Genomic DNA, 15,430 nt, shown 5'->3' with positions numbered 1-15,430 from the left:
GTATTGCTCTGTGTGTGCTAGAATTAAAGCACTAGGGCAGAGACTGCCTGTTTTATTCATCGTTGTACATACAACCTGTAAGACAATGCCTGAGATGTGCTAGCTACTCAGTAAATACTTGTGGAATGACAAATGGATATAACCCATTTAATCAAAATTAAAGAAGGCAAGAGATTCAATAAGGAAGTGTTCACCAATATCTAATATGATAAAAAGCCAAGATAAAGACTGAAGAGTTCACTGCATTTATCATTTTGGAAATCATTGGGATAGAGGCCTTGAGTGCTGGGGGAGGGAGGCCAGTGGCTTTGGGTTGACAATGACCAGGAAGAAGGAAATGAAGACATCAAGAAGAGAACTCTCTTCTAGAAACGGATAGTGGGGATGATTGCACAACTCTGTAAATATACGAGTGGTCATTCTTTCTGCCTTCATGGGGTATGAAGAAAAACTTATACAATTTTTTAAACTTTCATGTTATTAGTTCATCTAATTAAATGATTTTTTGTCTCATAAGTATTTACAATTGAATGCTGTCAATTATAATTATTAAAATGCTTTTCTCCAGTGATACTCCAGAAATAGTGTCTTGGGTCAGCTTCCCTGGAACACATGTGGAGGCAGACCTTCTTGCAAGGAATTTATTAGTAAGTGCTCTTCAGGACAACGCCTTTGAGGGAGTGAGGGAAGCACGACTAAACAGGGAGGGCAGCTGCACCACAATGAAACAAGAGCAAAGGCCTCAGCTGAAGAGCTCTGGAGCTGGGCCTTTCCATCCTGCATCGATAAAGCACTGGATTCAGCTGAATCCAGGGAGGGAGCATCACCTCAAGTGGGGCAGCTCTTTTCAGCTCAGGGCTATACTTAGGCAGGGATTTGGCTAGGAGAAGTGACAGATAGCTAGGGAAATGGATAATCTGGAAATCCAAACAGCACCCTCTATCATCCACTACAATTTAAGGTAAACAATAAAGCTACTAGTCCCTAGCATATTTTTTAAGGATTTCACACCTGAGAATAATATCGTAGATATTGAAAGAAGTTTTATATGTAAAGCCCCATAGATAAGGCCTATACATAGGGCCAAGGAACACCATTTTTGCTTATTATTAGTTGAGTTCTTCCTCACTGACAATTTGGTCCCAGACTGCCTGTTCATGAATCCTAGATGTGGAACTGCCCAGTATGGTGCTAGAAAACTGAAGAATTCAGATTTGCTGATATATAATTGAATCTTCATTCATTCATTCATATTCAGTCTAAAAGAAATTTCCCAAATGGAAGCAGAAGCTGATTACAGAAGCTCCAATTGGAGACTAAGTAACTTGTCTTTGTAGACTTCAGCTTTCTAAAGCTCGTTTTGTACATTAAAACTTCCTTTTTAGGTCAAAAATCACTACAGACAACTGTTGACACGATGGTAGCCCAAACATTCCCTATTCAGAGTGCAAACGATGTCTGGTGGACACAGCTTTATGGACTGCCTGTCAGTCCCCATGAGTCTGAGGTTTCAGATTACGAACTAGTGTTCTGAAGCATCTCCTTCGTCTCCTGCCCCAACCTGCTGACCATTCTCACTCAAACTGCCCTGCAGCAACTCTTCCACTCAGCCTCTGCTAGTCTGATCTCTTTCTCCCTTGAGCTATAGTTGAAACTGATCTCACACATCTATGTCTAATATTCCTAAGTAGATTGGATTTCCCAAAGACAGGGACTAGGTATTTTACCTTTTTATATTCCTTATGAAAATTCCTTAATGGATATTTAATAAAAGTGCATTAATTATGAAATACTAATGAATAACTATATGATGACAGAATTATGTTTTTAATGTTTCAACATTGAAGAACACATACAAAAAAATTAAACAACTCAAGTTTAGGCTGTATCAAAACTATGATACATTTTGCAACAAAACATATTATAATTTAAATAATTCTAGTTTTCAAAAGTTATATTTAATTACTATGTTAACTTTTTTAAAGAAGGGAGCAAGGGAAGGTCATGAAGTAATCTTTCCTTATATAGCAGTACTTTGATTGGTTATATTCTGAAAAAAGAAGGAGACATTTTCTCTTATTCTTTCAAGAAAAGGATCTGCAAGATTTAAATGATCTCCAGAAAAATGTTTCCATTGTTTCAGCTGCGACATGGAGAGAGGTTTCAGAGAGTTGGGCTTCTGATGTGGACCAAGCTGACAATTTCTAGAGATAGGGAATTTTTCCAGTGAATCACCTGTGGTAAGTAAAACAATGAGAAAATCCTTAGGTCAATCAATACTTTGCTATAAATAATACTTTTTTATTTTATTACATAATGAGTTTATATGATTTATTACATTTTGGTCTCTGACTTCAAGGAACTTGTGATCTAGTGAGAGATGCATTAAACATCCAAATAATCATCCAAACAGATGTACTGCAGGTCCACAATCCCTTATCTAAAACCTTTGGGGCCGGATATGTTTCTCAATTCAGAATATAATTAGAATAATCTGGGACAGCACTCCATAATCAAACTCATTAATGTTCTGCAGCAAGTCACATGAATAGTCATGAAATGGGTTAATGACTACTGATAAATTCCCATCGATTTAGGTAAGGTTTTTGCCACCAAACAAATCTGTTGCAAATTTATGAAGAAAAGAACAACTTTTGGTTTTTCTAGATTTCAAAATTGAAGACAAGGGACTGTGGAATTGTGTTACAAATAGTGGTAAGGTTATGGAATTAAAATACAGGGAACTCAGCACATATCAGAAAAACTGACTTGTTTTATTAATATATGAAGGATTAGAAGGCAAGAACCGGATGGGGAAAGGAGGTAAAGCATTTCAGGAGAAGGACCTGCAAAGGTTACAGTCAAGGAACGGACAGGAGCCCAGTGCAACTAGAGCCCAGAGAGCAAAGACGAAGCTCAATAGTAAAGCGTGAGGTGTGTGTTCAAGGGCTGGAGGATGCAAAACACTGTGAGCAAATCAAGAATGGCAGAAGCGAGTAGTTACTCCATAATCCATATCTTTTTCCTCTAGGGCACTTAGCCACATTTCCCAGTCTCCCCTACAGTTAGATGCAACCACTGAGTCTGGCCTATGGAATGTGGCTAGACATGCTCTGTGTCACTTCTAGGTCTGGCCTAGAAAAATACCCCACACCATGTGGTTTTCTACCTTTTCTCTTCTCTTACCTGCTGGCTCCAAGAGACAGGGATCCCAGCAAGGAACTCTAAGGCCTAAGGGTATGGTAGAACCCAAAGAGGAGGAAGCCTGGATCACCAAATCACCTTAGAGAAAGTTGTGCCCTATGTTACTATTATGTGCCCTTCTACATGAGAAATATACTTCTACTGTGGTAGGCCACTGTGCTTTTTGAGTTTATAGCACTTAACCCCACCCTAACTAACCACTTTAAAGATTTTAGTCTCTAGTCTTAAGAGCAATGGAAGCTCTTGAAAGGTTTGTTTTGAAACATTTTACTCATGGGAAATGTCAAATATAAAAGTTAACAAGATAGAAATGTATGTACCCCACCTCAGGAACTATCAACTAATAGCCAATTTTGTTTTATTTAAACTCTGCTTTCTCTACTTCCATATTATTATTATGAAATAAATATGTAGTATATATCAGCTATAAATATTTTACTTTGCATTTCTAAAAGATAAAGACTTCATTTTAAATTTTATCACGCTTTAAAAAACTGTCTTTCCTTAATATCTAAATCCTGTCAATGTACAAAATCATTGAGGTCATAAGAGATGACAACGCTACTTTAAGAATCAAGAAGATAGTAGGATAATACCTTCAAAGTACAAACAAAACAAAAGCAAAAACAAAAAATCCTATTGACTAGAATTGTACACCTAGCAAAGACAGCATTTGAGAGAGAGGAAAAAGCAAATACACTTTGAAAAATCAAAGATTGAGAGTGAACCACTAGTAGGCCTTTGCTGGAAAAAAACAGAACATGAAAAGACAGAAGTGAATCAAAGTATGTCATTAATTATAATAAATGTAAACAGACTAAATGCTCTAGTTGAAACATGAGACTGGAAAAAAGAAAGTCCATCTTTATGCTATTAACAAGAGAAATAATTAAAACATAAGGACACAGACATACTTAAGACAAAAGAAGGGGAAAGATACACCAGACAAATACCATAAAGAAAGCCAGTATAATATACAAACTTCCAAGATAAATGAAAGCAAAAGGTATTAAGGATAAAGAAATCACTACCTATTAATAAAATAAACCATAATAAAAAAAAATTCACAAAGAAGATACAAAGTATGCAGAACAAATATTGATAGATTAGCAAGAAACTTTGATAGATCCACTGTCATACTGTAAGATTTTAACATATATCTTTCAATTACAGATATATCTAATAACAAATTAGGTTATTAATAGAAAACTGGGCAAATGATATTAACAGATGGTTCATATAAAGGAAGGTTCTTAAATATAAGAAAAAATGCTCAACTTCACTCATAATAAGAGGAAAGCAAATTAAAACTAGACCAATGCATTATTTTTTTACTATCAGATAGAAAAATTCAAACATTTGATAACGTACTCAACTGACAAAACTGTGGAGAAATGACCATTTTAGTCTATTGTTGGCGGGGTATAAAGGATACAACCCCCAAGGGAGGGCACCCATGATGAGCCCTGGGTATTGTACGTAAGTAGTGAATCACTAAATTCTACTCCTGAAATCAGTATTACCCTATATGTTAACTAACTAGAATGTAAATTAAAAATTGATACCAAAAAATAATAATAATAATAAAGGATACAACCCCCAGTGGAGAGCATTTTGGCACTATCTGTTAAAATTACAAATATACACATTCTGTGACCCAACAACACTGTTAATTTACCTTACAGATATACTTAAACATATGGAAAAAGATGTATGAATAAAGATATATGCTGACTGGAAATAACTTAATTAGTATACCTAATTATACCTATAATTATACCTAATTATACTTGTGGGGGACAGGTAAATAAATGATGGTATATAAATACAATGAAGGATTATAAAGGGAAAAAAAAGAATGAGAAATTTTCTATAATGATATGGAAAGATCTCAAGTACACTATTAAGTGAAAAAGCTACAAAACTATACCTATTCCCTATGCTACCCTTTATTGGTGGGAAAAGTAGGTAAGAATACATATTCAGAGTTCCTTGCATGAGCATAAAAACACATCTAGAAGGATACACAAAATACTAATAATGGTTATTAGATAAAAGGGCTAGAAATTAGGCAGATGAGAGTAATGTAGAAGGTTTTTTTTACCATACACATTTTATAAACAGTTGAACCACTAAATATATTAGCAATTTATAAGCTAAAATTGTAAATTTTTAAATCTGTAAAATAAGAAAAAATTTATTTGGCATCAGAAAATGTGACTAATATGGCATGACTCCAAACTAAGTAATTGAGAGAATACACATGGTTTTCATGCACAAAAGAAACATTTATGGGGTGCCTGGTGGCTCAGCCAGTTGGTTAAACATTTCACTCTCGATTTCAGGTTAGGTCACGATCTCAGAGTCATGAGAGGGCTCCTCACTCAGTGTGGAGTCTGCTTGAGATTCTCTCTCTCTTTCTACCCCTGCTCCTTCTCACCCCCTCACACATTCTCTCTCTGTCCCTCTCTAAAATAAATAAAATCTTTAAAAAAAAAAAAAAAAGAAAGAAAGAAACATTTACAAACTGACCACATACCATGTCTCTATAGTTACCATATTTCTGACTACTCTGTAGTAGCTAGAACACAATAACAAAAACTAAAACACATTTAAAACATACTTTTAAGTAATGCATGAGTCAAAGAAGAGATCATGATGAAAAATAGAAAACACTTAGAACTGCATATCAAAGTAATGAGATTCAACTTAGAGGAAAATGTACAGCCTTAAATACCTATTGTAGAAAAGAAGACTGAAAATCATCAAACTAAGCACTCAAGTTGAAGAATAAGAAAAAGAACATTAAAGTAAATACAAGGAAAATGAAAAGAAAATAAGAGCAGAAATTATTAAAATAGAAAAAGCATATGAATCAAATGTTGACTTGTATAAAATATGAATTCTTCCACCTCAGTCTACCTTCTTAAACCATTTTTCTTTTAAGATTTTATTTATTTATCTGAGAGAGACAGAGAGAGGAAGCATGAGCAGAGAAGGAGAAGCAGACCCCCTGCTGAGTAGGAAGCCCACCACAGAGCTCAATCCCAGAACCATAGGATCATGATCTGAGCCGAAGGCAGATGCTTAACCCACTGAGCTACCCAGGCGCCCCCTTTTTTAACCTTTTCAATGCAATTTACCAAGTGACTTTCAGGTACTAGTGACTACTTGTTCAAGTCCTATTCCCAATCCAGTTCCTATCTGAACAGTGTCAACTCTGGAGGGTTGGTGAACTCAGCCTCACTTGAGCAGCACTAGGAGTTTCTCAAGTAATGAGAAGTTCCATGTTAACTGCCTCAGAAAGGATGACCCCATTACGAATGAGTTCTACACAAAATTAACACACAGTAGGATTTTGTCAGGTGAAAGAGAAATAAGGATTAAGAACATTTTTGTTAATTCCAAAGTCATTATACCAGGTTTTGAAAGATTCTCCTAAACAAGTTAAATTGTTTACAACTAACTGAGAAGCAGCTAAATTGAGATAAATAATAAGGTTCTACTTAATATTTTCTCAAATACCCATCTGGCAGTAGGGTGCCTGGGTGTTTCAGTTGGTTAAGCAACAGCCTTCAGTTCAGGTTATGATCTTGGAGTCAGAGGACTGAGTCCCACATCAGGCTCCCAGCTCAGCAGGGAGTCTGCTCCTCCCTCGGACTCTCCCCACCGCCCATGCTCTCTGTCTCTCTCAAATAAATAAATGTTTTTTTTTCAAATAAATAAAATCTTAAAAAAAAAAATACCCATCTGACAAGTACCCTATGACATGAGGAAAAAAAGAAAACTAACAAATGCCAATGGTAAATATTTTAGTTACTCTGTATTTAAATGTTTTCAAATGCCAAAGAGAAAGAAATTAACTTCACCATCATAACACAATTAAAATACAACCAACCTGTACCTTCTTTGTCTCCTGTACATTCACAGTCAAGCAGGTCATGAGTAACACAATGTGAACTTTCATGTAAGGTGAACAAATTTTTTAGCTCCTCTACTGAAAACTGGATATGTTCAGATGTCTTGGTTAAGTCTACGACTGCCCCAGAAAGATCCTGCTTACTGATCTGTCTTTGATAAATCTTTTCTTCTATTGTACCTAAAGAGAAAGCATTGATTCTCCTTCAGATCTTTAAGTCTGTTAGTTTTGTAGGGTAAAACATGTTAGCATACTAGTTAATAAATAATATTCCTGATCTCAAAGCACAGATTAACCCCCCAAAAAATTTTTGTCTGATTATTCAAGGAGACTACATTTTTTTTCCACACTGAAGGGTTATTACCTGTGGTTAGGAGTCTGTAAATATGTACAGGATGTTTCTGACCATCTCTCCATACTCTAGACATCGCCTGTAGAAAATAAAAAGAGAATTCAGAGAGTACAGTAGGAACCAATAACCCTGTCCACATAAACAATATGTATTAAGACACCTAAGATTAGGAATTCTAGATCTTACTTAAAGCTTCAGAAAGCAAAGCCCAGCATACCCAAGCATTCCCCACCTCACATTTTTCTCCTGAGATAAATAAAGGGATGGGTAAACACACACTGTCATACTGTAAAATAGTTGCAGGGTGTCTCACACAACAGTGAGAGCATCTCTTTGCATCAAAGACTAGGACAGCAAGTGTGGACAGCAAGAATGCAAAGAACCAAGTATAGCGTGGATGTGGAGGGTTTCTTCCCAGTCCAAGTAGTTACTGACTTAATCCTAAGGAATCCCTAGGATACCTAATCAATTCAGGCTATCGGTAGATTCCTGTGGTTTCACAATTTATTAGTGATAGTGTAGAGAGCTAGTGTTCAAACCCCACACACTCTAAAGACAAGTCTCACCTTCCACCAGCTCCTGGGGATACACTCTAAGCCCCTGTGATAAGAGCAACTTAGTCAGTCACACTGGTACTCCAACCTCCAACAAAATCTCTGGACACCAAGACTTGAGCGAACTTCTCCAGACGGCAGTACTTCGACAGGTATCGTCACTCACGGATGCTGGCAGAATTAAGTATCATCCCTACAACGTCAGTGGATGACGACAGCTGGAAGCTTGCGCGTCTTGTGTCCTGAAATCCCCATGGGCCTTTTACCTTTACTGATTTTAGACTGTATCCTTTCACTGTAATAAACAATAACTATAAGGATAGCTGTTTTTCTTTGTTCTATGAGTCTTTCTAGTAATCACTGAACCTGAAGGTTGTCTTCGGGTTCCCCAACACAGACACCAAATGAGGTGCAAATCCATAGGTAGAAATCTGAAGGTACATGCCGATGGACTGTATTCTAAAGAAAACCAAAAGCTCCTTCTAAAATATTTTCCTACATAAGCTAGCTTAGTATCTTTACTATACCCTGCACAAACACTGATAATTGCATCTACAACACATTATTGCCTTTCCCTAGTAGTCATGGGCATCCCAAAGGCCCAACTGTGCAGTGAAGTACAGACAAGAGATACACAGGTTTGGGTCTGAATCCTGGCCCTGCCTCTCATAAGCTATGTGGCTCAGAACAAGCTTCCATCTCTTTATCTGTAAACTAGGTCTAATAATATCCACACTTGCAGGACTATGGTGAAGATTAAATAGATGTAAAGCATTTAGCAGAGTGCCTAAAAGAAAGTAAGGCCCTAACACACAGCAGTTATCACCATCCGCATCATACCTCCTAATCCCCAGCAGGAACAGGATCCCCAGTTTGCATTCTATACTGTTTCTCTAATGCACAAATAGTCATACCTGGATATCAGTGGCTGGATTCCAATCAATGTCATAGAGAATTAAGTGAGATCCTCCAATGAGGTTAAGTCCCACACCACCAGCTTTGGAACTTAACAAAAAAATAAAATCAGAAGAGTATTTACTATTGAAGCCATCAACAATTTTCTGTCTTTCAAAGACTGGTGTTTGTCCATCAAGCCTCGTATAAGTATATCCATGACGCTTGCATACTTCTTGTAGAATATTCAAGGTTTGTGTATAGTTGGATACCAACACCACCCTGGAAATCAAAAAGAAAGAGTCTTTATATACAATTTCAAAGCAATATTGGATTTTTTTTTTTTAAGATTTAATTTATCCATTTGACAGAGAGAAATCACAAGTAGACAGAGAGGCAGACAGAGAGGAGGAAGCAGGCTCCCTCTGAGCAGAGAGCCCGATGCGGGACTCGATCCCAAGACCCTGAGATCATGACCTGAGCCGAAGGCAGCGGCTTAACCCACTGAGCCACGCAGGCGCCCCGCAATATTGGATTTTTTAACTGAAGGAAAATACTACAGTGATACTATCAGTGATATTTATAAAACATGCAGCAATGACCTTATATAATTAAAACACAGGTTCTCCTTCAAATTCAATTTTTATATCAACATCTAAGAGACTTCCAACTTTAAAATATGGAATAAAGACCTTTCTGCTTTCTTCACCTCTCTGAAGCCACCCTAAAAACAACAAAATGAGAAAGAGAAATAACATAGCCTTTGATAAAACAAAGAGATATTTATATGTGAAAACAGAGAGAAATGGAATGGTGACCTGCTTAGGGAGTATAGAAAATGTAAAATCCAAAGAGGGAGATTCTAATTAAAAAAAAAAAAAAAGCGCAAGTTTATTCACATCGGAGAATCTTAAGACACCTCAGGAGGAAGGAGTTTAGACTACAGCTAATATTAGAGCACTGGAACCCATCCACTACTCCCATGTAACCAACAAACTATTCTTTCTCATCTAGTGTGTTTATTCTCTGAAGAAAAAAAACAAAAACAAACAAACAAAAAAAAAAAAACTGAGACCAGGGAACTCTAGAAGGAAAGGAAATAGTAACAGATCAAAATGAACATCTACATACGGAATGGTAAGATTGCAGTTCTCTTTTGTTGCCAACTACCAGAATACTTATAGCCTTGGCATCCCTCTCACATCCCACCCCCAAAAAGATGGTACTGGAAGATTCATCTCTGGGATGATTTAAATGACCACAGAGAAAAGGTCTAGCCAGCTCACCGCCTAATTACCCAGGGAGGGCCACCAGTCAACCACCCTGCCCCGATACACAGACTGTTCAATTAATGTTTTACTGCATCACACTTAAATATGAATGAACACCAAGAATCAACAACTATTTGAGGTGCGGCTCCAAGATGAAAAATAGAAACCAAAAGAAATAAACAGAAAAGAAGAAACCTGTATAAAACAGAGCAATGGAGGAAAGAGGAGACAACTTTAAGAAAATAATTAATATCCTCAAGTAAGAAACAGCATTCACAAGAAGAGGAGGCAATAAAAAAGAACCATCAAGAATCAGAAAGTATCTCAGAAATTTTTTAAATGACAACCAAAATAAAAATTTAACAGGAGAGTTGGAACACAGTAAAAAGAGATGATGCCAGGCAACAGATGAAAAAATGAAAAAGTGATGGAGCACATGGGTGGCTCAGTCAGTAACGTGTCTGTCTTTGGCTCAGGTTGTGATCTCGGAGTCCTGACACTGAGCCCCCACTGCGCTGCCTGCTCAGCAAGGAGTCTGCTTCTCCCTCTTCCTCTGGGCCTCTGCCCTGCTCGTGCTCTCTCTTTAACAAATAAGTAAAATCTTAAAAAAAAAAAAAAAAAAAAGTGATATCCATTAGGAGAGAAAAGATAAAAGAATTAGAGAATCAGTTAATGAGGTTCAATATCTGACAAAAATTCCAAAGAAAACAAAAGAAATTGTTTTGAGAGAAAGAAAATATTTCCCAGACATGAAGTCTTCAGATTGAAAGGACCTACTAAAGCACCCAGCTCAATAAGTGAAAAAATGATCCATATTAAGGCACATCAAGATTGTAACTCAAAGCACGAGAAATGAAAAGCTGCTAGAGCTCTCATGAAGAAAATTGGTGGTTGTGGTGGTGCCATGGTGTAGTGATTAGCACTCTGGACTTTGAAAACACAAGTCACATGCAAAGAATGAAAATCAGAAAGGCATCATACTTCTCAACCTGGAAAGCTAGAAGATATGTAAAGTACCCCCTTCAAAATTCTAAGAGAACACGATTTCACTTGAGAATTTTACAACTACACGAAGTTGTCAGTCAAGGACTAAGTTTCAGACACACAGGAAGTAAAAACGATTTACCCCCAGTAAAACCGATTTACCGCCCATCTCTTCTTTCTTAGGAAGCTACTACAGTGAAACCCAGGAAACAGCACTGAGCTGTCAACACACTGGGCGAGCCGGCCGTTGTACTGAGAAACTGGAGGCAGAGGGAGAAAGGAACTGGGGACTTCTGCTTTATTAGGAGCCTTTTAACATCTCAAAAAATAAAATTTTAAACCATAAACCATAAAATAATATAAAAAGTAAAACTAGTATTTATTACAATAACTGAAGTTCAATAATTAAGCAAAAATAAATAAATAAAGTCAAGAATATTTCTTCTACATATATACATTATTAGCAGTAGAAATCTAAAAAAATAAAACAAATTTTAAAGTTAAAATTTTTAAATGATCTATGCTATGAAGGAATGGATAATCCAACATTTTCAATTTGTATTTCTGTACCAGTTACTTTTTGCTACATAACACACCATCCCAAAATTCAGTGTCTTCAAATAAAAACAATTTCTTTTATATTTAGCTCACAAACTGTAGTATTAAAAAGAACACCCAGACCCAAAACAGCATCACTTAGGTCAAGACCCCAAGTCAGAAACCAAGACTTAATAACTAACCTAATTGCAGTTTTAAGTCCCTCAGGAATGTAACCTTCAACCAGTCTACACGGAATTTCCTGGTCTATACTAGGAAATTTACTGATAGATCCCTTCCCCTCCCCTTGGGATGGCAACCCTGCTTAAATAATGATTCCTTGCTAATAAATTCCTTCCCACCCCCCTTTCTGCCTTCAAAAACCTTTCATTAGTTAAGCTCAGCAGAGCTCTCCTCTACTTTCTTGCTAGATGGGATGCTGCCTGACTCATGAATAAAAACCAATTAGATCTTCAAACTTACTTGTTTGAATTTTGTTTTTTTGGGTGGCTCAGTCAGTTGAGTGTCTGACTCTTGATCTCAGCTCAGGTCTTAATCTCAAGGTCATGAGTTCAGGCCCCAAACTAGGTTCCACCCTGTGCATGGAGCCTATTTTTTATATATAAATAAATAAATATATAAATAAATAATAACAGGAGGTTGGCAATTTAGGCTGGACACAGCTAACAGGTTCCTCTGCTAGTTGTGGCTAGGCTGACTCAAGTATCTGCAGTGAGCTGCCTGGTCAACTGGGGACCAGCTGACCTTCTCACCAGGCCAGCCAAAGCTTAGTCACGTGGTGACAGAAACGCTCCAGGAACCCAAGGGAGGACGAGCCCCAGTGCACAAAATCTCTGCGAGTTCCTTTTTGTGCTACACTTGCCAACACTGCATGGTCCAATGCAAGTCATACGGCTGAGCTCAGAGTCACAGTGGGAAATCACTCAAAACTATCTAGCAAAGGAACATGGATACATGGAGGAGAACTTAGACAATTTTTGCAATCTACCACAATTCCTATACTATTATTTCAATCATTTTTTCTTCTTTTTCTTCTTCCTCTTCTATTACTGTTACAGAAAGCAGTTAGGCTTTAACAGGCTTTTTAGGTGCCTGGAGGCCAGCAAAGGTTGGAGGGAATGAGGAGGGTGGGTGGTGGTCAAGACTTGTTACCAGGAAAGCTAGTAACCTAGCAACATTCCACAAACAAAGCCACAAGAAGCCAGATCAAACCAGACAGGCCAAAACAAAGAAGGTCTGAGAACCTGACCAGGTAAGGGAGAAAAGGTATGAAATCCTGCTCCCAAAGAAACCCCCTCTCCAAATAATAAATGCTCCACCCCTCAGATAACAATTGTCAATAAAAGATAGAAATCCAAATTTCTCCCTTGAGCTCACCCACTTTCACATCTCCAGAGTGAACTCTCACTTTAAAAACTCTTTACTTACATTTTTAAATTTTATTTACATTCAACCACTTTTCATTATTTACACTTTTTTTCATTTACATTCAACTTTATTTACATTCAACCACTGTGTCTAGACCGTCCCAAATTCTTTTACTGTGACAAGACTGAGAGCCTCCGGTAACGTCCCAGGGTGGGCAAAATGGAGGCTTTAGGGCCTGAAGGTTTCCCCAGTTCACCTGGCAATAGTACAGGGATGAATAACACTATCTAAACATAGTTTTTTCTATATAACTTCACTAAACAGAAAAAAAATTGTGGCTTAATATTTTCCCCCAACAAGTTCTTACAAGGCTAGATGTAGATGGACAGGAGAGGTGACTGTCTTGGTAAAGAATTTCAGACGGACACACACATACACACACACACAAGTACATACCACTTTGAAACAAGGCTATTATTTTTATGTTCATGAGACTGTCCCCTAAAGCAGCTGAAATCTGTAGCCAAGGCAGTCAGGTAGAGTGCAAGGGGCCCCCAGCACAAGTCTCCCTCCAAGTGATGCTTGGAGGCTACAATGCAGCATTAACTCTGGCTAGCCAAGCCTTGAAGCCAGGTGCATTGAAGGCAACAACCAGAAGGGAAAATAAGTGTTTTTATAGTTGAAATTTCCTCTTCAAAAATTCTATAGGGGCACCTGGGTGGCTCAGTGGGTTAAGCCTCTGCTTTCTGCTCAGGTCATGGTCTCAGGGTCCTGGGATCGAGCCCCACATCGGGCTCTCTGCTCAGCAAGGAGCCTGCTTCTCCCTCTCCCTCTGCCTGCCTCTCTGTCTACTTGTGATCTCTCTCTCTGTCAAATAAATAAATAAAATCTTTAAAAAATTAAAATTCCATAAAACTTGGTCAAGAGTTCTCAGATATGCCTCCACCCAGTTCTAATACATCTTAACCTGCACAAAAACACTGTATGTGCTAGAAGAGTTCTTCCTGAAGACCTAAAATGTAACTGTCTGGTTCAAGTTAATGGTAACACAGCAGTTACAGCAAAGACTTAATACTACCCCTGAAACCAAACACCATTACTTTTAGCTACATATCTTTAAAGGCTTAGAATGTTTGTGCATAGGCAGCCCAGTCCTGGAAAGCCTGGTCTCTCTACACCCAGTTAGCCATAACTCACCACCTGAAAAGCAACTCAATTAGAAAATGGCAAAGGACTTGACTAAACATTTCTCCAGTGGAAATATACAAACGGCCAGCAAATAGTTGAAAAGTTGCCCAACATCACTCATCATCAGAAAAATGGAAATTCAAACCACAGTGCGATACCATCTCACATCCATTAGGATGGCTGTTATCAAAAAAACAGAAGATCATCATGTTTGTGAAAATGTGGAGAAATTAGAGACCTTATGCACCGTTGGAGGGAATGTAAAATGGTGTAGCTGCAATGAAAAGCAGTAGGGTGGTTCCTGAAGAAATTTAATTTTTTTTAAATTTTATTTATTTATTTGAGAGAAAGAGAGTGAGCATGAGAAGGGAGAGGATGAGAGGGAGAAGCAGACTCGCTGCAGAGCACCGAGCCAGATGCGGGACTCAATCCCAGGACTCCACGACCATGACCTGAGCCGAAGGCAAGTCACTTAACCAACTGAGCTATTCAGGCGCCTCCTCAAGAAATTTTTTAAAGAATTGCCAAATAACCCAACAATTCCACTTTGGGTATATATTCAAAAGAACTGAAAGCAGGGTCCTTTTTCTTTTTTTCTTAGAGCTTTTTTCTTAAGCTCTACACCTAGCATTGACCCCAGCACAGGGCTCAAACTCATGACCCTGAGATCAAGACCTGAGCTGAGATCAAGAGATGGATGCTTAACCAACTGAGCCATCCACGTGCCCCCAAAAGCCAGGTCTTGAGAGATATTTGTACACCCATGTTCACAACAGCATTATTCACAATAGCTGAAAGGTGGAAGCAACCCAAGCGCCCATTAACAGATGAATGGATAAACAAAATGTGGAAAAGACATACAATGGGCTATTATACAGCCTTTAAAAGGAAAGAAAATCTGATGCGTGCTACAATCTGGATGAAGCTCGATGATGTTAAGCTAAGTGAAATAATCCAGTCACGAAAGACAATATACCGTAGGACTCCACTTTTATGAGGTACCTGGAATAGTCAATTTCACAGAGACAGAAAGTAGAAGGGTGACTGCCAGGAGCTAAGGGGGAGGCAAGACTGGGGGGGTTGTTAGATACTAGATATTTGTTTTGCAAGATGAAAGAGTTCTGGGGATTGGTTGCAC

General features: G+C 37.9%; 1 protein-coding gene across 5 annotated transcripts in view; it reads right to left on the bottom strand.

Moving 5' to 3' along the window:
- Positions 1 to 1,808: 1,808 nt before the first annotated feature.
- Positions 1,809 to 15,430, bottom strand: part of LOC309860596 (DNA repair and recombination protein RAD54B) — a 97,977-nt gene continuing 84,355 nt past the window's right edge. For 4 of the 5 annotated variants that reach the window (XM_082722860.1, XM_082722861.1, XM_082722865.1 and 1 more), the window contains 4 exons: positions 8,944 to 9,205; positions 7,488 to 7,554; positions 7,103 to 7,303; positions 1,809 to 2,235 (listed from right to left, as the gene is read on the bottom strand). In XM_082722860.1, coding sequence (XP_082578986.1) covers positions 2,021 to 2,235; positions 7,103 to 7,303; positions 7,488 to 7,554; positions 8,944 to 9,205 — 745 coding nt within the window. In that variant the 3' untranslated portion in view covers positions 1,809 to 2,020. The remainder of the gene's footprint in view (positions 2,236 to 7,102; positions 7,304 to 7,487; positions 7,555 to 8,943; positions 9,206 to 15,430) is intronic. The other variant, XM_082722862.1, reaches the window with a different exon arrangement.

The sequence above is a fragment of the Mustela nivalis genome, assembly GCF_964662115.1.
Source record: "Mustela nivalis genome assembly, chromosome: 2".
Taxonomy (NCBI): Eukaryota; Metazoa; Chordata; class Mammalia; order Carnivora; family Mustelidae; genus Mustela; species Mustela nivalis.
The sequence above is the reverse complement of the archived record's forward strand: the minus strand, read 5'-3'. Positions and strand labels throughout refer to the sequence as shown.